Source organism: Gouania willdenowi, chromosome 14, assembly GCF_900634775.1.
Source record: "Gouania willdenowi chromosome 14, fGouWil2.1, whole genome shotgun sequence".
NCBI classification, from domain to species: domain Eukaryota; kingdom Metazoa; phylum Chordata; class Actinopteri; order Blenniiformes; family Gobiesocidae; genus Gouania; species Gouania willdenowi.
Window position 1 is genome coordinate 17540453 of NC_041057.1, and position 23886 is coordinate 17564338.

General features: G+C 37.6%; 2 protein-coding genes across 5 annotated transcripts in view; one reads left to right on the forward strand and one right to left on the reverse strand.

The window, feature by feature from the left end:
- The window catches only part of lig3 (ligase III, DNA, ATP-dependent), a 12719-nt gene extending 3078 nt beyond the window's left edge, over nucleotides 1–9641 (reverse strand). Inside the window, exons 1-16 of the mRNA XM_028466988.1 lie at nucleotides 9528–9641; nucleotides 7748–8280; nucleotides 7540–7668; nucleotides 5948–6169; nucleotides 5718–5869; nucleotides 5365–5531; nucleotides 5133–5210; nucleotides 4661–4829; nucleotides 2751–2906; nucleotides 1888–2019; nucleotides 1720–1799; nucleotides 1423–1510; nucleotides 1273–1350; nucleotides 1070–1193; nucleotides 528–670; nucleotides 371–445 (exon numbers count right to left, since the gene is read on the reverse strand). Coding sequence (XP_028322789.1) covers nucleotides 371–445; nucleotides 528–670; nucleotides 1070–1193; nucleotides 1273–1350; nucleotides 1423–1510; nucleotides 1720–1799; nucleotides 1888–2019; nucleotides 2751–2906; nucleotides 4661–4829; nucleotides 5133–5210; nucleotides 5365–5531; nucleotides 5718–5869; nucleotides 5948–6169; nucleotides 7540–7668; nucleotides 7748–8252 — 2298 coding nt within the window. The 5' untranslated portion in view covers nucleotides 8253–8280; nucleotides 9528–9641. The remainder of the gene's footprint in view (nucleotides 1–370; nucleotides 446–527; nucleotides 671–1069; nucleotides 1194–1272; nucleotides 1351–1422; nucleotides 1511–1719; nucleotides 1800–1887; nucleotides 2020–2750; nucleotides 2907–4660; nucleotides 4830–5132; nucleotides 5211–5364; nucleotides 5532–5717; nucleotides 5870–5947; nucleotides 6170–7539; nucleotides 7669–7747; nucleotides 8281–9527) is intronic.
- Nucleotides 9642–10028: 387 nt separating this feature from the next.
- Nucleotides 10029–22405, forward strand: tmem248 (transmembrane protein 248). 4 transcript variants are annotated; one of them, XM_028467049.1, is made up of 7 exons: nucleotides 10029–10333; nucleotides 11945–12103; nucleotides 12770–13058; nucleotides 17522–17672; nucleotides 18682–18868; nucleotides 19336–19514; nucleotides 20555–22405. In XM_028467049.1, exons 1-7 carry the CDS (start codon nucleotides 10331–10333, stop codon nucleotides 20610–20612), a joined length of 1026 nt encoding a protein of 341 aa, XP_028322850.1. In that variant the 5' UTR covers nucleotides 10029–10330; the 3' UTR covers nucleotides 20613–22405. The 4 variants fall into 4 exon arrangements, with proteins under 4 accessions (XP_028322850.1, XP_028322852.1, XP_028322851.1 ...); XM_028467051.1 differs by having other exon boundaries at nucleotides 19336–19476; XM_028467050.1 differs by having other exon boundaries at nucleotides 18685–18868.
- The last annotated feature ends 1481 nt before the right edge of the window (nucleotides 22406–23886 follow it).

Consider the following 23886-nt stretch of genomic DNA (forward strand, 5'->3'; position numbering starts at 1 on the left):
TATTCACATTTGTGCTTAATTCAACTTAATTTCTTAATCTTCTGTAATTAATTACCGGTAATGCATTATTAGCTAAATCAAATTCTAAAATAGTTTCACTCAAAATGTATTGCAATAACAATATGTGTACTATATTGGATGGGTGCTTTTAAAATATAAATTATGTATATTCATAACATTCAATATTTATTGATGATTAAATTTACCTTTAATTAAAGGAAAAGAATGCTTTAAATCTTTATGTATATTTTTTTTTCTTAATTTGTACCAATCCAGAAAATTTTAACACACTTTGGGAACTTTTGAGCAGCAAAAACCCTCCGATGTTTACAGACAGGCAATAACAAAGTGCTGACTAATGAAATCTTACCTCGGGATCGCGAATGATGAAATCCGGATAATAATTCTTGACAATTTTAAACCAGCCGGGGATTTTACTGGGTTCCTGCACGTTCACAGAGAGACGTGATTACTTGCACGCACACACACACACTTAGCTCGATGCTGCGAGTGCGTCCTTCTCTGACCTTGCTGATCTTGATCATGTCCAGCTCATCCTGTAGTCGAGCCAGCATGGCGTCGTCATACCCACCGGAGCATTTGGTCACCGTGCACCATTTCTTTGAGTCAGGATCGTAACAACCCATGAGGAAACTGGACATGATGCCTCCTGGTGGTCCAGAGTGGATGTGCAACATTAGACTGATCTTAATGACGGTTTCTGTTCTGCTCATCATTATCAATCATTAACTCTTAGATCTTGGACGCTCATGTTTTCCTCCTCTAAAAGCAGAGGTTGTGTTGTTTTTTAATGTTTTCATCACATCCAGCCAGTGAGACATGGTGAGCAGGGTGGAACATCACTGGTGTAAACTAGTGAAAAACAAGCAACTAACACTCAGAGTCCAGTTGATTTAAAACATCACTGCAGTCATTTATGACCAGTATTACTACAACATTACGCAAAAAGCTACCTGCCTGGACAAACTAGTCAATACTCAACAGCACAAGCCCTGCTCTATTGATGAAAGACAAGCACTCCTGTTCACTTCCTTCTTTGGCGACTCACCGTTTGATCCTTTCCCATAAAAGGCGCCGAGCACCACGAGGTCCGCCGTGTCTGCCATTGCTCCTTCGTTCAAATAGTCCTTCTTCACTTTGAGCCAGTGACGCTTCCCCGGCTCATACGTGCTCTGACACACACACACATATTGACATATTAAATCAAAAATCACATTTTTAGTTTAGGCAACTGAAAAAACTCCCACTCACTTTCAGGTCTTTCAGCACCAGACCTTCCAGTCCTTCCCGAATCACACGTGTGATCATCTGAGCGAGGTCGCTGGCCCTCTGACACACAGCCACATGACACAGTGAGATCAGAGTGAACAACACAAGTTAAACGGATGAGTGTGTACTCACAGTGACGTGCTTCATCTCAGAAAAAAGGATCCTGTTTGGGACTTCTACCATGTTGTCTTGGAGGAACCTCCTGCGCTCACACAGCGGTCTGTTGGTGAGCAGAGGAAAAAAAACACCGTAAGGCCAGGAAGAAGTACAACTGTGCTTATTGTTTGGAGGTAATTACACATGCAGAAGAGGTAAAAATATTTAATAGTATAAAAATGATTATGGCATTATTAGCCATTATTTCTTTGTCATTTAATGGAAAAATTGATTTACTTTGTTTCTCAATCACTCATATTTAGAAACACACACCTCTCCATGAGGCTGACTCCATTAAAGTAGATGCAGTCAAACACAAAAAGGCACACGTTGGCTTCCTGAAAGGCGGCTTTCTGAAGCGAAAAGAGAGAGTTTAAGTATGGACACTGAAACAGCACGATAATAACATTAACACAGTGATCCAATTATCCTTGTCCTCACCTTGTGCACACCCAGAGTCCCAAACGGCAGCGGTTTGCTCGTCTTGGTATCGATGAGCAGGACTTCAGCGTCCAGAATCATACTGTGACCTCCTGGAAATGCTTTGGGGATGAAATCTTTGAAATGAAGCACCTAAAACAGACACACACAGGGGTCTGAATAAGTGTTAAAACCTAATATACAGTTAATTATACAACAGTTAGTTCCAACCAAGTATCAAAGGAGGACACATCCAGGCTGGAAAAATTGATCAGGTGGGCTAGCTCTGGACTCTCTGGTGACGGTGGCAGAAAGTACACTGGACAAAGTGCTGGTCATTGTGGAAGATGCCAGCCACCCTCTGCACACCGTCATCATCATCAATCAGAGGAGCCTGTTCAGCCAGAGACGGCTTCTTTCTAAGTGAAGGACTAACAGACACTGAATCACTCTTTTGGCTCAGACTGTACCCCTCACTAGGAGGGAAGGAGGGGTAACAGAAAGGCAGAGCATGAGCAGTAATTGTTGTCAGTAGCAACCAACCTGGAATAAACCAAAGATGTATTTTTGTATTATATTTTATCTCAACCCTGTTTGCTGATTTTTAATGCTGCTAGAACCATAATTTCCCTGAGGGAGCCTTCCCAAGGGATCAATAGAGTGCCATCTATCTAGATTTCAGCACAACAGCATTCCCTAGTGTGATATTGCTTAATTGAAGCAGGGAGTGTTTTCTTCATAACTTCAACTAGCATATTTTGCTACAAAAAAGAACACTATTTTTTCAGAAAACAAATGTTTTTGAGCTTTTTCTCAGTTTCTCTCATGCCGATTTGGTCCTGGATTTCTCATGGCCCATCAAGTGTGTGTATTTGTGTGTGTACCTTGTGTGGTAACACAGGCTTCAGACTGCGGCTGAAATAGCTGAAACTCTCTCCACTCTTGTGAACCTGCACTCTCTCTCCATCGTACTTTATCTCTGAGTACATCCCGTTGGGGCATTTCTTCATGGCATACTCGATGGATTTACAAGCCTCGGCCTGAAACAAAACAGGAAAGGCGAACATTCATTATTGAACTGTAGATACTTTCACAGTTATCTATATAGATCCATTTCTTGTGACGTATGCATACTAAATTAGGTGCATGCGCACGCAGACTCGGTGCAAAACAACCAGAGAACGGCATTGTACTAGCATCGGCACGTGATTGAAACACTTTTGTTTTCGTATAAAAATAACAATGCCATCGTGTTGCATTGTTGATTGCACAAATAGGAGTACCAACAATCCAGGACTTGAATTTTACAACACACCGGCTAATGGGCAACCTTTTCAGAAAAATAGACGAGACTTAGTTGCGTGCTATCAAACAGAGGCTGACAGCTGATGTATCAAACAGACAGACACACAGAGAGAGAGCGCTGAAACATTCCAGATAAAGTAAAAATCAGCCAGTTTATGGTAGAAATAAACAGCTTAAAGTTGCCAAATAACACGTTAACGTTTGTTCAGAAGCGATCGTGTCAACGTAATCGCTGCTGAGGCGATAATTCACGGAAGCGGACGGAGCGCTATCTCAGTCTGGATCCAGTACAAAGAGACCATAAAAAGCAGTAAATGGACTAATATGCAGACATGGGACAGTGAGGAGGCAGAAATACACGGAAACCTTTGTTAACAGGAGTACAGCAGCCCGCCTACCTGCCCGTTCATAACGAGTAGTTATAAACATCTAGAGACTTAATGCCTTTACGTTTTCTGTCGTTTATACACTGGGTTTTTCTATCGGATATGTATAAATGTGCACAGGGACGATCATGATCTTTTTTAATATATATATATATGAAATAACATGTTGAAGATTTCACTGGATGATATAAACAGTCAGTTTATGAAAAACTGGGTTTAGGAATCCTGCATTTCATTACATTCTCTGTATAACAAACAACATTGAGTCATTTTTATTGATCTTATTGTAATATTATTATCGGACATTTCATAACTAAGACTAAACACTGACATTGGACCCACACTCTGCTCCTCAGAGTGATAATGAACTGCTGCACCCGTGGGTGCTCAGAAACAACCCTCTGCCATTACTTTTATGTCTGTGTGTGTTTCCTTTAAGCAGTGTAATCTGGTCCACTGTGTAACATTTTAAGGCTCTGAAGGACTTTCACTCTGAGCTGAAATACTGGTAGCATTAGCAGAAAATACCCGTGTGGTCACGCTTTGAAAGAGGCGATAAATCGATCAACATTAACTGAGAACATCACTATCAGACAGCTCATGGAGTAAAAACAGCTCTATGCAAGTACAATATGTAAGAGAAGGACAAATAATAAAAACACAAAAAAAACACCTTCTCTCACAGGGTTAGAGAAAAAAATAAGACAAAAGGTGTATTAGTTAATGATAAGTGTCTCTTTAAAGAGGCTGTTCCCTGGGGTGGTGTGTAGCTCAGTGGGTTGAGCGCCCGCCCCATGTACAGAGGCTGTAGCTCCTCACCTGCAGCCGGTCCAGGTTCGATTCCCGGCCTGGGACCCTTTGCTGCGTGTCATTCCCTGCTCTCTCTGATCCCTTTCCTGTCAAGCAACTGTCATATAAAGTAGAGCCCAAAAATTCAAAAAAAAAATATCAAAGAGGCTGTTCCCGTCCTTTGTTACAGACGTATATAGAATAGATCTGCTCATGTCCTTTGTTACCAGTGTATTAAAAATCCTGTGCTTTGTTATAGGCGTTTCAAGCTATCTATAAACTAGGAGGACAGGTTTTACAGTATGTGCACTTACCAGCATGGGCTGCACGGGGGTCATGAGCGAAGCCTCCACAGTGAGAAGTTTTCTTTGTCCTGATCCGTTAGACGCTTCCTGCTGATTCCGCAGCACTCTTTCCACTACGTCACCCAGGTTTCGCGAGGCTTTAAAGGCATCGTATGCGTTCGGGTCCAAAGCATCCAAACTGACGAAATAGACAACAGGTCTTGTGTCTCTGATTTAACTTAGCACGCATGGAGTTACACTTGTATGAATTTTCTGCACGAGCACAGATTGTGCTCTCCCACATTTGCCTGCAGCTCATGCTCACCACTGACAACAATGGGTCACTTTATGATATTGTTCATGAGTCTTTCTGTAAAACTTATATAAACACTAATATGATTTTTGATTCATATTGCTCTTTCCTAACATTTGCTGTTGAATATGAATATTTTTAATGAAATTAAAGTGTTATTTTATTTCATAAAAACTAATTTCTACTTACACGTGTTTCGCCCCAGAGTTCATCTTCAGGTCGTGCTTGATTAGTCGAATGATGCATTTCAGGTCGTTACTGGTGCATCTTAGTGGAAGAAAAGCAAACAAAGGGTTAAAAAAATAAAAACAGTGCAGGGGAGGGAGCAAACTGAGGCTGTTTACTATTTGGATTCACATCATTTTATTTGATTGTTTCAGGGATTTTTGCCATTAACAATCTGCTTCATATTGCATGTTACTTTTTAGCAATATCCTCCAGCTCGCTCTGCTGCTCGTCCTCTTTCGTGAGCTGGGCGAGGCGGGTCAGTGAAGCGTCCACCTCCTGGATAGTGAGCAGACTTTTGGCCGCCGGAGGAAAAGATTTACTGTCATCAAAAAACATCCGGACAGTCTCAGAAACATCGCCCTGAGGACAGAGAGGAGATAGAAGATCAGGATATCACAAACTTTATTCGGGAAAAAGTGTAACACTAAATACAAAGATAAAACCGGTTCTGGAGGACAGGATAGGACAGGCTTTGCTGAATTGTCTGACATACGAACTTTCTATTCATGTGTGCACGTAGATGCCTGAGTTTAGAGTTTCACGGACCTGCTCCAGGTCGCGCACCATGTCGTCCTGGTCGCATCTGAATATTCGGCTGAAGAGTTTTACTATCTGTTTGTCGTTGAGGTTATAGACGCTTTTAACGACGCCTGGCAGCAGCAGTTTGACTGTCAGGTAGAGATCTCCGTGGAACTTATCTGGAAAAAAGCAGCAGACAAATAAGAACAAATATGGAGAGATGTGATGGAGAAAATGTAAGACAAACAGAGATGCACCTCCGACCGAGCCCTTCCTCAGGAACTTCTCTATGATCTGCGTCTTCACATTGTAGCTGGGGTTTTCAGCCACCATGGCGCACAGTTTACGAAACTCTCTGAAGAGGCAATCTTTGTGGTGGGGGTCACAGAGCTGAGTGGACAGAGCGCTGCCTTGGGTGGGTTTGGCACTGGGGGAGGAGGCAGAGGAAGACGGGCCGGGGCTGCTGCCTGCCTTCGTAGCTGTTGAAAAAACAAAGCAGAATTTTACATCAAAATTAATCTGATAACAACTTACCTGCTGATAATAGCATATTTATTCTTTACTTTTATTGATACAAAAAGTTTGACAGTTTGAACTAATAAGTTGACCCGTTACATTTCCCTTCGCGCTGCTCAGCCAACAACGCTTTGTGCTAAGCTAACCCAAACATGTGAGACTGGTTGCTGGAAGGGAGTTTTTCCACAATCTCAGAAAAAGACAGTAACATCTGAAATAAGTGGATTACAAAAATGTATCTTTATGTGTCCTTATCCCTCACCTGGAAAGATAAACATGTTTCGAAGAAATAAGAAACAAACACTGAGCCTTACAAAATGACATAAAAAAAAAACTTCAACAAAACAACAACAAAAACAGTGGTTTTTAGAGGGATAAATGAGTCACATTCAGACCTCAAACTGACGAGTTGCCATGGTAATATTGAATGACTGAGCTTCTGGCAACATCAAGTTATGTTGTTTAACTTTAGAACAAAGTAAAGTATGATCATTGTTGGAATGTCAGTGCTAAATAAATATTATCATTTTTTATTTATGATTCATTCTTTGAAGCATTAATATTAATTTATGCAATTTCAATGTCTTGATTTTAGTATGGTTAATACACAATCATTATAGCCATAAATGCAATGGTAATAATAATTTGCATTGGGTTTTGTCATTTTCAGTTTTGACTAAGAATTTTCAATTTGGTGCATCCCTAATAAAGTATAAATAATTATTTTTTCTTTTGTTTTTAATAAATAAATTGTCCTATATTACTTTTATTTATCTATTTATTGAATAAAATGTAAATAAATATATACATTTATAAAAAAAATTAGGCATTGTTTCTCTAAATATGATATTAGGGATGTCCTGATACAACTCTTTCACTTCCGATACGATACCAATATTGTAGCCTTTTGGTGCCAATACCGATATGGATCCGACACAATAACAGCACAAATCATACATACTTTTATTACTTATTTTGTAGTGTGGATTGTAAGAAAAGGCTTGATTATTAAAAAAAAACAGACCCATTTATTATAAACCAATGGATTACATATAATTAACCTTTTAGAGTAAGAATATTCTATGATTGAATAAAAGAAATTAAAAATAAAATAGAAGATATTGAACAAATAAATGAAAAAAAGAAACCAATATATATCATATCTGAGATTTTAGATGCAGACCGATAAAAACCGATATTCATTTTCCGGCTGATATCGGACCAATATTCTATATCAATATCGAATCGGGACACCCCTATATGATATAATTATTTTAAAATTGCTTTTGTCGTCATTTTATTTAAGTTGATAAACAAATGAGTTCCAATTTACCTGTGAAGCCTGAAAACTTGCGTGGAGCATTCACAGACGGGTCAGCAGGGGGAGACAGCAGCTGCCCAGTCGTGTTCAGCTTGGCCTGCACCTTCTTCTTTGGACTGGCGTTTACTTTAGCCATCAGATCTACAACACGGAGCAAATGATTGGATAAATATCATGTATTTTACACACGAACAACATCCACCCTACATGCTGCGTGTACCTGAAACGTGTTTGTTAATCAGCTCTTTGTCCTCGTCCTGGAGCTCCTCCCAGCCCTCCAGATCTGTGATGTCCTCAATCTTCTTGGTGGTGGCTCGAGCCCTCTCCAGCTTCTCAAACATGCACTTTACATGGTACCATTCCTTCATCTCCCCTGCAGACTCGCTGAAAGGGTTCGGCACAATCTTCCCGATGCGCACCACGCTCTTCGGGATCTTGTCTTTGCACTTCTTGCATCCAGCGGTGCCGCGTTTGGCGTACTCCACAATGAACCGCTGCTCTGCCATGTCTAAATCACTGGTATAACAGCGAGGAAAGAAAAAGTGGGAAGGACCCTTGGGGAGAAATCCAAATTTAAGGACTGCTGATGAGAAGCAGTAGCTTCTTGTAGGGAGTCTCAGGGCATGAACCGGTGAAATCCAAACAGTGCTCAGGAGTTGTGAGCACTTTACAATCCTTCCTAAAGTTATAGTCTTGTGAATTAATAATGATAAATGTCTTTGCATTCAGCTATGATAACAGAAGAACTTACACCTGAAAAGAAAAAGATAAAGTGGGCAAAAATGAAGTTAGAAAGCCTATTTTCAATAAGTTGACCTAAAATGTAGCCCGTCCCCTTTTCGCTTTGACTCAGCTCAGCCAACGCCACTTTGTGCTAACTTCTAAGCTAACACAAACATGTGGGACTAGTCGCTGGTTTGGAGTTACTTCACAATCTCAGAGGAAGATATTTACTGTCTGCAATACATGGAATGCAAAGATTCATCTTCATGTTTCCTTATCTCTCACCTGGAAAGATACCATATAAAAGCCGACGTTTGGAAGGAATAATATGAAAGGGCAGCAGCACAGACTGCCAGAAATTGTCCTGATTTAATGCACAATACACAAAAAAACAACTTCCTAAAAGTTACAAAATACTACACTAAAGAATAAAATACAACAAATATACACAAGAACAACAATAACAAACAACTATACAATAAAAAACAACTAAAGTTGACAATAATACATTTAAATTATGCCATTAAAATGTCCATCGCTTTGATATGTTTGTTGTTGCTGATTCTCACATTGTCCCAAGGTTTCATTGCATATTTGCTTTCCATCATTGACTTCATGTTGTCATAGTTGACAGGCAGCCATAATTCTAGTCCTGCTTCAACTACAATTGAACTTGTGTGTCCACACACTTTTACTTCATTACAGACTGATGGATAAATAAGAAAAAGTAAATGCCAAAAACGATGCTCTAGAAAGAGCTTAAAAGTGCAATGAATACCAAAGATAAAACAAACTCACAGGACAGTTCCAATAAGCAGTAAGTTTAACAATTGCTCGTACTCATTAATGTCTACCCTAATCCTAATCTTTAATCATACGCCAATCGAATAATTATTGTGAATAATTCACAATTTGTTGTTTTTCTTTAGTTTGGTGATGATACAAGGGAAATTGTTAAAGAAAACATGTGGACGACAAAGACTTAAAGCACTTGTTAGTGGAAAAAGCAGAGGGTTAATTTAACCTTTAAAAAATATAATAAAATTCCTCCAAACTTTAATAACTAAACCAACACAAAAAAAAAACGAGCTATCTTGAATGCAGAGCAAACATGTTTGGACACACAGCAGCACACCGACGTCAGCTAAACATTAGGCTAACACCATTAGCTTGTTCACAAAGTTACAGCGAAGCAAACGAGCTACTGCATAAAAAGACTCCTACTAAAAACCTCACTAATATAAGCAGCGGTATCAGAACGTGTGTGAGTACTTCACCTTGCTTATGAAGATAATTAACGTGTACTTTGTTTAAAGCTGCCTGTTCGTTTCATTGTTATCAGTGGGCCCAGGAGGTCCTACTTAGCTCCGCCTTCTTTTCTAGTAGCCAACCACATGTCAGAGGAGACTTCCCATGAGCCTTTGCGGCGGAAAGACATGTTTTATTTGTTTATTTTTTTTAAATTATTATTGATACGTGCACGCCATACAATTATTACAATATATACAATTCACCCATGTATATAAAACATATAAATTATTTAGAGTCATATAGAATTTACATATGTACAAATTTCTAAAGAAAAATACTTTGGGGTAATTTTACTTTCAAGTTTCCACTGCTCTTTTGTCTTATACTCCATGTAAAGAGGTCTGATATATGACTGAAAATTGTTAATTATTGGAGATTTTGGCTCAGGGGAATTTTTGTAAAGGGGTGTGGTTTGAAGCGGCTGTGGCTGCAGCCAGACCCTTCTCTTCGCATGTCTGCTGTGTTACGCACATCGTTCGGGAATTGCGTGAAGCGGACGCTCCGTCACTTCCGTTACGCAGTGCGAACGGAGGAGCTCCTGCATGTGAAGGTTTCCTCTGCCGTTAATAGACGGAGGCGAAGGATGGGAACGGGTGCAGGCTCCGTGTCGTCCGCTCAGAGCCCGGCTGCCTGCTTTACGTGCGAACTTTGTGCCTTTCAGCTCGGATCTGTGGAAAAAACAGCTCCGCAGAGAAGCTAACCTGTTAGCATCTCTACCCGGGGCCTCAAACAACCTCCGTCCGTCTGATGCCAGAGGCTGAGAGGCAAAATGGTAAAAACACCACATGTACTCCTTCATTAAATATGTTGTTATGTACCCGAAATATAAATATAGTCTAAGGAATTTACCTAATATATCATTTTCAAAGAGCAACGTAGTTAGCATTCTATGCTAACGCTGTTGACAGCAGCTGTCAGATTGTCATCGAAACTAAACAAAAAACATGCGCCGTCCACCTTTTTTTTTTTTTTTTTTTTTTAAGGAACATGTCATTTATACCTGTCATGACCCCTGTTAGTTTTATTATTAAAATTATTAGTACGACTTTACTCACAATTCAGCACTCACTTAACACAGTACAGTTCATAATAATACTTCGTGTAATTATGTCACCAAATTAAAGATAATGTGTCCCACAAGCCGTACGTTTTGTTTTGTTTATTTGTTTAAGAATACATATTTTTCTTTTAATAAATAATAAACAGTAATTTACAAAAGTCCAGATATATAAGATCCTTAATTGTTTATATTAAATATCAAAAGGGTTTTAAAATGTTGTTTAATTACATTTTAACTAATGTATTTTATATGTTAGTGAATATGTGAATTGGTGAATCAGTCTTAAACGTGTTATTTTATATCCACATAATGAATACACTCCACTGCTTTTACACATTTAGAGTTAATGTGTTATAGAAACTAAACAACACATAGTCCACTTTATTAGGCACGCCTCATTTAAACCCTGGACACAAGAAAACATGAAATATTTGACGGTCACCACAATTGTGTATTTATTTACTTCAATAACTTGAGTGCAAATTCTTTGTTTTTGGAAAATTATCATTAGAAAGTGTGACTTGAATAAAGAGGCTTCACATTGCTTATATAAAGTTAGACAGCCTTATATTTATGGTTACAAAGTAAACACTTTAATAATAAGGAATTAGTGGTGTTTATCTCAAGGGGTTTGTAGGAGTTTAGGGATGTTCTCTTTATATTGGCTGTAGCCTTTACCAGTTCAGCTCCAGTTTTTACTACATTTTATGGATCTGTGATCATGAACTGGTGTCCTCCCATGTGATGTTTTCTTATGACTGCTGGTCAACACATTTACAACATGTAGGAAGGGAGTGAAAACAGAGCCAAGGTTGCAGCTGCTTTTATATAATATATGCACACAACCTAAATGTATTTACAGCTCCTAATGTCGTCTGATTTCATCCACAAACAAGTTTTGTTTAATGATTTTTAGTCTTATATCAAAGCTGAAAAATTACAGCATACTTAATCCTCTTTATGGGAAATGTGATTAACTAATAAAGAAACAAATAGATGTTTTTGTAAATAATCAATTTCAGGCTGTTTTTAACTGTTTCCAAGGCTTTTATTTTTGAAATACAAGAAGCAGAAGCTGATGTTTGTCTTAGAGTTTATTAATGAAAAGTGTAGTCCTTTTAATGAAGTGACCATTTCATTACTTTACAGGTAAAAAAATAAATAAAGTTAACGTCCTAAATGCATGTCAGAAATCCTGACATTTTATCATTTTTGAGCAATATTTTTTCCCCTCCTCTCCAGATTGGGATGCCTAAAAGATTACTCTTTATTCTGAAAAGAACGTCTGTTAAAATTTTGATGTGTGGTGATGTATGCACACAGGTTTATCTTTTATATCCTCTGGAGAACCTGAGAAGCTACATCAACAACCGACCGCCGCTGGTCATTTTCATGATCAGCGTCAGTGCAGTGGCGATCGCCTTCCTCACCATCGGCTACTTTTTCAAGATCAAAGAGATCAAGTCTCCAGAGCTAACAGAGGTAATCCTCAACCTCAGGCTGTGCTATTTACCTTTGTAGAGAATAGATGTTGTTTCTCTTTGTGCCACAGCAAATCCAAAAGTAATTTGTCACGTACTGTATCTCTAAAAAAGTTTATTTCTTTTTTTTCAATTACTTGCTATAAAAATAGAAAAATCTTCCAAAAAATCTTTATTTGTTGTTCTTTAGGAACCTAATGTGAAAAAAACAATGCAGCAACAACAAAATATTTTAAAATTGTGCGTGTAATGACATTACATTTCAAAAACCCAGAATATAATATTCAGATTCAGATTTTTTTAGTTCAGTTGTTTTTAAAAGTATGTTTGGCTTAAATTTTGAACAGTGTTTTCCCTTTTCAATTTTTTTTTAACATTGTTTTAAAACTACATTATTTTGCAAGTTTTTAAACATTTTATGTCAGGTTTTCCCTCTTTAGCGTTAAATCATATTTTTGAAAGTCTCAAAAGGTATCGAAAAGGGAATGCTTGTGTGTTCAAATGGGTAATCATTATAATTAAAAATGATTTACAAACAAGTAAGTTTCTGTGCATTGATAAATATCCAATAATAGTGTACCTCAGACAGTAGGAACACTTATATTCTTCTTAGTGTAGGCAAAAGGACTAAACTTTCAGATGTATGAGCAGAAATGTGTTCTCTCAGGACTGGAACACTTTCCTGCTGCGCTTCAACGAGCTGGACTTGTGCGTGTCTGAAAACGAGACGATAAAGCACGGTTTAAACGAGTCGAGTACCCCAGAGAGCGTGGTGGCCACCAGCGGCCAGGCTCGCTCCAGCACGCAGGCGCCGCTCCTCCTGGACGACTCCGGCTCCGTCAACGTGTCTGTATCCATCACACTCACACTGGACCCCCAGCGGCCCTTTGGAGGATACTCACGGAACCTCACTCACCTGTACGTCACAGTGCTGGGCCAGCAGGTCGGCCTGTCCGGTACGTTTACAGTCATCATCTGTTTCCAGCTGCTTTATAGTTTAGCCTTTAGCATTTAAATTATGGAGCGATGTTTAACATACACACCAAAAACAGTCTTTTTTTTTTTTGCTTCATGTTGGTGTACTGCATTAATACAAAATCACAGAAAATATGAATTTCTATGAATGTTCCATTTTCCATTCATCCATTGATTTTCTGTACCTAATTCTCCCAACTCATTGGGTCTCAAGGATCTGCTGGTGTTTAGGTCCAGTTCACATTTGGAGTTGGATGGGTACACACCGTACAGTACGCCAGTCTGTCACATAGAGACAAGCAACCACTTACACACTAATAGGACTTCAGTTTTCTGTGATCACAGAAAAATCAAGCCATGAATGTTCTAAAACAGGAAGTGCTATGAAATACCTTCACTGTCATGTTTTAGGAGAATATCACGCATTTTCACTATAATTTCCAGTTAAACGAGTGACTATACACTACAGTATGTGGAGCAAGTGTTTCAATAGACATGAATAAACAGACTTCTCATTTATAGCGGAAAATCTCTTGCTATGAAATCTTGCCGTTCCGTTTGACCTTTCTAGATTTGGCATGATTCGAGCAGATCATTTTAAAATTCTGAAGCATAGAAAAATACAATGATTTACAAGATTGAAAGAGGAAGTGAAATACTTTGACAGGTGGATATTCAGTATTTTGAATAATTGTTCATAAAGCATTAATGTTTTGTTGTTAGTTTTGTGTTTTTTAAAGGACAATGAAAGTCTATTGAAAGTTGCAATTTTGGAGCCTACAATTTCCCATTTTGTGTGTTACATCACTGGTGGGAGGGGAGATCATTCTGTGTCTCTAAACAACCATAACAATTACCAACATAAGCAGTAACATTCATGCTTCAATAAATGCAAAGAAGAAGTGGTATTGACTAGGGCTGTAGTCAACCAAGGAAATGGTTGGTCGATCAAGACTTTGACACACGTAGCGATTAGTCGACCAAAAAAAATGGAGAATGAAAAAAAAAAACGGATAATGAATGAGCAGGTGCAGAGGAGGACGAGGAGAAAGAAAAAGAGAGACAAATATTTTGTTTTGGCGTTTTGTGGTGCTGATTTGCTTTTAAACACAGACCATTTATGACATGAACCTTATTCAAGCTTTGACCACAACCCAACAAAGCAAAAGATAAACCTACAGGTCCGACAGACATTAGGTATTTATATCAGAGCCCGACCTCAAACCGACAATTAAAACCTATTTTTTCCTCATACAAATAACATATTTACGTTTGTTTTAGTGGTAAGCCTGGTTTTATTAATGAACAACTGTTAATGTCAACATCAGATCAACGCACGAGGAAACAGGGTTAGGGTTACGACCACACACAGCGTCAGTGTGCATCTCCATGTTGTCTCTGCAAACCATTGAGTGAGGGTGGGCAGTTTGCTTCGAGGAGGAGCATATAATCAAAATCTGAAATGTTCTTCACCCTATTCATGGGAAATATTGTTAACTAATAGTAATAATGTGAAAATATGACCTGGACAAGATTAAAAATGTTTAATGACACTTTTATACAGATTTCTCTTTCTTGTCCAATGATTTTCATTTATTAAAATATTTTTGTCTTTAATTTGACTAACTAAATACATTTCCTTTAGTCAAGTTCATCACAATAGAGTGTAACGCTAAAATGACTCACAAACAGGTCGAACGGGTAGGTCCTCAGTGCAAACTTTGTTTGGCGTATAGTTACAGATACAGTCCTTTGTTCATGAGAACAGCTCTCGGGGTTGGATCCAACAATGCTGCTCGGTGGCTTTCTGTTGTAGAAGATGGATTTGTGAAAGGGATAACGCTCTTTGTTTACCTTTAAAAGATTATCTGCAGACTTGATTCACGGATTGGTGTCTAAATTATGTGTGAGAAACTTACAGTGAGCAAATATCTAGCTATGCATCACGGTCACCTGCATTTTAACTCACGGAACTAACTGGCTAAGTCGTTCCTGCCTTCTACTCTTTGTTTCAAAGCACACATCCAGAAAGTGTCCAATAGGGTCAATTTATCCTAGCCAATTTTAAATACATTAGAAATGCACTGACTTTTAATGTTGCCAAACTGTTTATGGATCCCATGGTCATGTCACATCTAACATACTGATATGTATGTTTGATGGGACATGGTCATTACTGCTGCCGCTCCATCTCTGCTGCCCGCCTCCATGTTATGTTTTGTATGTACTTTAAATGTGGCCTCTATGGTTGTTCTCATGTCTCCTCTGTGCTGTGTCTTCGTTGCATGCACTGTTTTGATATCTTTGTTCAAACTGTGCTTGCTCCAATTGTGTGCGACATGTCTGTATGCCTCACAAATGTAATGTAATTTATTGTATTTAAATTTTTTAATTATGCACTTTGGGTTGCCGATTCGCAACGGGCCAGGGACTACAGCTGGAAATTAGCTGCAAAGGCTAAAGATGCTCCTTTTATTGTAAAAGGGGATTGTCCATGAAATAATAAACTAAACTAAACTAGAATAAACCATCTTGTAATTACCTGATGACCCTTTAAAAGCAAGATGGAGAGGACCTGCCTTCATAAAAATATGAAACCGGTAGTTTATGCATCATTGCACGCATCGCCCACCATCTGATATTGTTAAAGTAGAAGTAAAAGAATCCAGCACCTATATTCACTGGATTAGAGAGGTGATGTTGGTATTAGATGAATAAATAATTAGCTATGATTCTTGCATTGCTGCGAGCGGTCCCAAACAAGCCCCCACTTTGTCACAAAACCGGATTTATGTGCGACATGTCTGTATGCCTCACAAATGTCTTCATTGTCTGACACAGGTCAGATAGTCGAGCCCAGAGCTCACAGTAAACATGGTGATGCTGCGTTTAGTTGTTATGCTGCAAAGAAGTGGAACAAACTGCCATCAGAGCTGAAGTCAGCATCTAATGTGAACATTTTTAAATCAAAGTTAAAGCACTGTTTTTTCTCTACTGTGTATGACTGAGAGGGAGATTTTTGGTCATGTTGTTGATGTAATGTTTGTTGATTATTTGAATTGATTTTACTGATGATTTTAAATGTTCTTATTGATTTTAAACAGTTGAATGTTTTATCATGTAAAGCACATTGAGTTGCCTTGTGTATGAAATGCGCGATACAAATAAATTTGCCTTGCCTTGCTTTGCTTTGTGATAAACAGGAGACCACAGAGTCTGGCTAATTTACACAGTAGTTTATTTTACAAACTATTAAAAGCTGTTCACAAACAATGGTGCTATCAGTCTGCAGTACAGGGAAGAGAGTGAACTCTGATTAGGAGCCACTTATAGATGTGCTGCATTAGCTCCAGATACAGAAGACACAAAACCCAGAGTGGCGCCCATAGCGGCAGTTCATAGGTCCCATTTAGTGATGGCCTCTGTAACCTTTACTTTGTCTGGACATAAGTCCATCACACGTGGCACTGTAGTGTTTCACATGAGAAGACAATCTTGGACGTACATTTAGTACTTCTTTGCACTCTCACTTGCTTCTACATAGAAATGCAAATTATTACTAGTCTGATAAAGATTTTCTATCTTGTATTATACATTTTCAATTAAGTTCTTTAGGAAAAAGGAAAAAAAAATTGCCAAAATCTCAAACCAAAGATTGGGATGTAATGATGCACTTAACTCCTTTCAATTTGAATACATAGAGATCAAATTTTTTGGTCAAAATACCGATTATTTTTCTGTTAAAATTGCCATTAATTTTTTTTAACTAATTAATTTTTTTATTCTAACATTCATACAAACTGTTTGAACTCATAAACCAAAATAAACTGCACACACTTCTTCATTTATCACCATGCAAAACAAATATGTTTTAAAAACATACAAAACAAAAATGTGAGAAAAGTTTGCTTATGTTCCTGGCTTGGAATTTACATATTTTTCTTAAGGTGCGTATGTATGTGTGTGTGTGTGTGTGTGTGTCGGTGTGTGTGCATGTTTTAATCCTCTCTTATTTGCATTGATTTTTAGCCGATTTAGGATATACACACGTGGACAAAATTGATGGTACCCTTCAGTTAAAGAAAGGAAAACATACAATGGTCACTGAAATAACTTTAAATTGACAAAGGTAATAATAACATTTACAATAACATTTACTGAAAATTGCCTAATGAAAATCAGGCATTGCTTTTGAATTGTGGTTCAACTGAATTATTTTTAAAAACAAAATGAAACTGTACTGGAAGGGTACCAACATTTTGGTATCTGTGTATCCTTAAATCGCTATTGAAATATATTTTTTTAATAAATTCATGTGAAAAAAATATATATAAATCAAAAAAGATATTTGTCTATGGCATATTCATATACTGGAATGTGTCCCATAAATCCTGTTATTATGAGAATCATCCAAATCCACTGATGATGATTTTCCTCTTTTCAGGCCGGGAGGCCCACGAGGAAATCAACATCACGTTCACTCTTCCCGTGTCCTGGAACTCAGACGAGTGTGTGCTGCACGGCCACTGTGAGCAGGTTGTGTTCAGCACGTGTATGACCGTTACGGCGGCCAGCAGCGTCTTCCCAGTCACAGTGTGAGTTGGACACACTCCCCGACTCATGGACACACACACACACACTTCTGTGTTCTGCTTTATAAGCAACATAGAAGGGTTTAAAACTAATGAAAACAACACAGGGATACATTTAAATAAAAAGCGCAATTTAGATCGGTGGAGATAAAAACAAAGACAGATAATGACAACTGGTCGTTCTGTCTGTGGCACTTAAGACAAATACACAGAAAATGACAAAATGATACTCAAAACAACAAGTAAAATATTTAAGGACAACAAAAATATGCAAAATGAGAAAGAAAATACATACACACACATTGTTTTCACTCCCATATCATTGCTTACCCAACCCTTATTAGTCATTATAAGGGGTTGGTTTACACTTGATACGATGCGATAAACAATATTGTGTTTATGAAATCAATATGATACAATATTTTTGAAAAGGAAAAATCAACAACAAATTATTTGTGTTATATGTATTTCTGGGACTATAAATCAGTACTTTTCATATTTATAATTGAGGGAGCGACTTGTAGATCACAGAGGTGTATGTATCAAATCTGTGGACTTTTCAGCACCATCTAGTGATGTAAACATACAACTGCATGTTCCTGTGAATGCATAGTGTCTTCTGTCAGCAGATTTGTGTGCTTTTAAAATAAAAACAATTAGCAGTAATGCAACAATACTCGTTCAGTCTTTATATTGCATATATTTATGGTGCGTAAAAAAAATAGAAGTGGTGTTTGGGGTTAAAATATCTGTAAAATATCACTTAAAAGAAGCAGCATTGTATGCATTCAATGTTAAACATGAAACACAATAAGGTTTTAAATATAACATATTGTAGCCAGATGGTAAAACCTGGCATGAAGAATGATATACTGGTTCCACTTATGGTCTGGAATATATGGTTGTTCAGAGATCTCTTTGCAAGTCTTTATATACACATTTATTAATTAATGGACAGTATTGACAAGTGGAAGTGTTTCCACAACTTTCACAGTAAGCTGTGTTTGTTTAGCAGGCAGCCTCCTCACTGCGTGCCGGAGACGTACACCAACGCCACCTCCTGGTACAAAGTGTTCACCACAGTCCGGGATTTGGACTCCAAGTACAGTCAGGACTACAACCCATTCTGGTGTTACAAAGGAGCTATAGGCAAGGTGTACCACGCCCTCAACCCAAAGCTCACCGTCATCGTTCCTGATGTGAGTCTCATAGAAACTCTGAGCGTGCACTTACTAAGCAAACATAAACGTCTCCTGTGAGCAAATAATGCATATGTAGCTTTTATTGTTACTAGTGATGCACTAAAAGGTGTCTTTTTTTTTCCTTTTTAAAATGTGAAACTCGTTTTTAGGATAATTTTCCCCCATTTTTTAATTTTAAATCAAATACAGAAATAGTTTTTCTTTTAAAAAGAAATGAGAAAGTGAACAATCTGTGAACAATCTACTGTAAATATGATTCTCATCTATTGTATTGCTGTGGTCGCTTTACTGTTACTAATGCTTTAGCAGAAATGTTTAACTTGTGGTGCGGGGTCCAATTTTGGATCGCTGACCAGTTTTCACTGCTCCTTGACCTGAAGAAGGCCAACGTTTTTTTTATGTTTCTAATGTTTTTATTTTGGTAGTTTTATAACCAAAGGTCTGTGATGTCACTTCCCGTCCAGGACGACCGTTCGCTAATCAACCTCCACCTGATGCACACCAGCTACTTCCTGTTCGTCATGGTCATCACCATGTTCTGCTATGCAGTGATCAAGGGCCGACCGGGGAAAGTGCGGCCCAGCAACGACTTCTGCCCTGAGAAGGTACAGCCCACTGCGGCAGTGCTCTGTCACCTCAGCAGGTAGTCTCAGCCAAGCCCCGCCCACCGGCCTTTGATAGGCCCACAGCTCAGTCACTCGCTCTGCTTGTTTCGGTTCCAACCAACGGTGCAGCCGCACTAACCACTGCTGGGTTTTCTGGCAAACAATGATCCTATTGTGCAACATGTGCTGCACCACATGGTTCAAACCAGCTTTGTTTCTTTAATTCAACTCCAACCAATCTTCAACTCTGCATTAATCTTATTGGTTTCAGAATCTTAAGATTATTAGGCTTAATAACAGCTATTTTTATAAATACAACAATAACTGTAAATGTACATTTTGTACCACATCTTTATGATAATTTTAATAATTGTAAATATTTGTATGATGATGATTATAAATAATTATACTGAAATATTAATACAAATTATTATAAATTAATTATTTATAATTGCATGCCACTACTAATAATGATAATTATCCTTGTTACTGTTGAAACTGTATTTAATTGGCTGCCACACATATTGTTTTTAATTAATCAATTAATTACAAATATTATACATCTTTGAATAATTATAATAATAATTGAACTGTCATTAATTATTTTCTATAAGAATGAAAATATCAATGTATTGATGATAATTAATGATATATAAATTAAAATATTATTTTGAATTAAATTACTTGTTATCATCATCATCAAAACTGTAATTCATAATTTCCTACGATACAAATAATTACAATGTATTACCCAATTAATGATAAATTACATTGTTATAATTATGTAATATTACTAATAATAAATTAAAACAGTCATTATCTACAGTAGCATGTCCATGAATAAGGTATATTTGACTTTTTTTTAGCTTGTTTAATGTCCTGATAATAAAGCTTTTACCAAATTTCCCCTTCACCTCTCTTGGTTTCACAGGAGGGGATCAAAGTTCTCCTTTTCTTTCTTTTGGAGCTTCTTTTGTTTGAATCTGGGTTGATATTATTCCTCTGCTGCAAAATGAACCTACACGTTCCACTGTAGAAAGCCCCGCCTCTATCTGAATAACATCCTCTTGTGTTTCAGGTGGCGTTGTCCGATGGTTAGAAAAGCGCGACAGAGTTTTCCTCGCTTTTACCCGTAAACACGGACGACATAAAACCTCCCAGTTGCCTCGTGATACACACAATAAGGGACACACAAAGCTCTGTGAATGCATTGCTCCCGCAACGTTGGGTCTGTCCAACCAAAGATAAACAAGTGCCTGTATCTGTGCTGTAAATATTTGTAGTTTCTCTCTTAAATCTTTATTTTTCTGTGCGTCAGCTCTTCTTTTGCTCCCCCGGTGCCACGTTGGACTCATGAAGTATGTAAGAAACTCGTTTGATCCTCTCCAGTGGTTGAAAACATCTACATTGGTCACTTAATGTTTGTGTTGATGAATTGAAATGAGGTGAAATGCCGATGTTTGGGTTGTTTGATTAAATCAGATCTGCTTTAAAACTACTGCTGTGTGACGTGGATGGTTTAGCCCAGGGGTCGGCATCCTTCATCATTACCAGAACCACTCCAACTCCTCCTGATTAGTCACTGATCATTTCATTATAATAACACACTCAGCAATACAGCATATCATAAGGGGGTGACCTATAACAAATTAATTATATGATCATTATGTATTAAATAAATATTTTGCATCTTGTATGAAAAACTGGTGGCCTGGGGGCCACATACGGCCTAATTTTGTGTGGCCCCCAAGGTAATTGTACAAATTGACACCAAAATCACACAAAATGGAGCAAGAATCGTTCACTGTGGGTCATGTTTGGGCTGAAAGAAGATGAGTTGATAGCGTTTACATTGAAAGTGCGATGCGAAGAGCCAAAAAATGCAGAATACCATGAAAGTAAAAATGAAATCAGTTTAACAATAAAGTGTCCAATGTAAAGAATGCTGTAGAGAATAAAATACTTTACACATAATGAGATTTAAAGCGTTATAATTATAATAAACTAATGGTTACACTGGGATTCAGTCACCAGTTGATTCAAAACACCACTCGAAGCACTCATCCCAATTTTTTCCACAACTTCTAATGAGCAGAGTAGAAAACTAGTCCCTACTCAATGGCAGGAGTGTAACGTCTGGCTCTGCGTTCTGTCACTATGGGGGCGGGGCATCACTGTCCCCTTAATACCGGAGCTGTGTAGGAGCCTCGGGGGAGGAGCAAAAGATCCACGTGTGGTTCAGGTTGCCGACCCCTGTTTTACTGTAACTCAGTGACTAAAACTCTGGATTTCAACACGTTTTGCCTTTTCTGCAGTGGATTGTGTGCTTGATGTTATTTTTCTATGAATGAGCGTTGGATTTGGAGTCAAAGATGTGATTTCTAATTGTTTTTTGCACATTACGTTGTTTTTCTCTGTGTGATGATTGTACATTTCCCCCTCGTATAAACGGATGGTGAATAAACTAATGCCTTCGTGGTGAGATAAATGTAATTGTATACGAGCCCTTTGATTATATTTATATTTCCTCACTCAATGTGCTTAACGTCTGTGATGAAGAAAAGGCGACTGTAGACTCAATTTCAATGTAACATCAGCCATATCATTATGACTACGGACGGTTTCTTAGCAGAGGAACAAAAGGGCGTTTTGATCCAAGGGACACATTGTGATGTCTTTTACCCAGAATTCCCTTTGATGACAGCTTTTGAACAAGAAAGGGGCTCAAATAGCTTCAAACCAGTCTCTGTTCTCACTGTTTGATCTTCAGTCTGACCTTTATTACTGCTTCATTCCATCACTGTTGTCCCTGTGCAATGACTTTTACCAGAAATCAGAGAATAAAGTCTACATTTTCTCTATTTCTCTCAAACACATTCAAACAGTCTGCAGCTGCTTTTAATGGAACAGTAAATACTGATTTCTCTGACCTCTGTAGTTGTCTTTGTTTAATCTTCAATGTCAATTGTTTGACATTTTTATCACTGAATTCTGAGAAAAAGAATCATTAGTTCTAATTTTGAGGTTAAAGTAAGATTCTGAGCTTTATCGCCCTTAACACATTGAAAGCAGTCTACAGCTGCAGTAATACTATCTAAATTGTTTTTCATTTAAATTACTTTTTTTCTCAGAATTAAAAATTTTCATCTCTGCATACATTTTTTTTCCCGCTAAAATATTTTTTATTTTGTATTTTATTGAAGAAAAAAAATAGCTGAATTAATATGGGGGCTTCATTTAATCAGAAATATTTTTTTTTTTCTCAGATTGAAAAAAAAAAATTAAAAATTCCTCAGAATTTCCACGTATTTAATACCTTTTCTCTTACATTTTTGTCACTAATTTTGGAGCAAAAAGTTGAAAATCTAAGTGTTCTCTTCATGGAGTTCGGACTTAAATATGAATTTAAAGGTGAAAGTGCATTTTGACTTTTTTCCACTCAGATTTCTGACTTCTCTCTCCAAACCTGAGAATTAAGAATCCTGAGAATTTAATCACAATTCTTAACGTGTTTTTCTCAGAATTCAGTAAATGAATAATTCATTCATCTTACTTAAAACTTTAAAATGTCTTTACATTTAGAAACACTACAGCTGCATTTCATGAGATAGTGAAAACTTGTGTGTCTGTCTGACCTCTGTAATGATTTAGTTTTGATCTTTATCACATTTGTTGAATTTAGCTTTCAAAAAGTGATGAGTAATGGAAACAGCAGGAAGTCTGAGTGTGTATGTTTTCCTGTCTTTGAGCATTAAAACTAGTCTTAGTTTCATCCTCACGCTCTCTCACTCTGGGAATCTGTGGCAAAAAGGTGGGAGGGAACCTGAAAAAGATTTTTTTCTGGCCGGTTTAGATTTTTCCCCTCAAAATTTTGCGGTTTTATTCAGAATTATTGATTAACTCAGATTTGGGATTTGTTTCTTTAAATTTAAACTAAACAAATTGGAGTTTGAATTTGAAACTCTTAAATTAAATCAAGAATTTGAAGATTGAGGTAACAATTCTGACTTTTTTCACAGATTTCTGAGTCTTGATTTTGACCTTTATTCGTCATATTTCTGACGTCTCCCATTCGTATGAAAAAAAGGATTTAGATTTTTGGTTTGGAAAATTATTTCCAGAAATTTGAATCATTCCTTAAAGTTGTCTTTTTCCATCTCAATATTCTGAGGTTAAAATCTGAATTCTGATTTCTATCCTCAAATTCTGACTTTAGTGTGTGTGTGTGTGTGTGTTTTCATGGACTGTGTGCCTTCTGCGCTACAGAGCTGCTTCCTCCTTCCTGTACAGGCCATAGGTTCAACACAGTGGCTCTACTGTAAATCCATCAATAAACCATGTCCTAAACGCACGTTTATCTTCTCTGTCTTTTTTCCCTAAATTTTCTGACTTTTTTCTACAAATTTGGAC

What these genes read in the sequence shown, in the direction of transcription:
- tmem248 (XM_028467049.1), top strand. An exon ending in AGTCTCCAGAGCTAACAGAG is followed by an intron (nt 12,104 to 12,769) that starts GTAATCCTCAAC and finishes GTGTTCTCTCAG; the next exon opens with GACTGGAACACTTTCCTGCT. An exon ending in TCACCGTCATCGTTCCTGAT is followed by an intron (nt 18,869 to 19,335) that starts GTGAGTCTCATA and finishes CTTCCCGTCCAG; the next exon opens with GACGACCGTTCGCTAATCAA.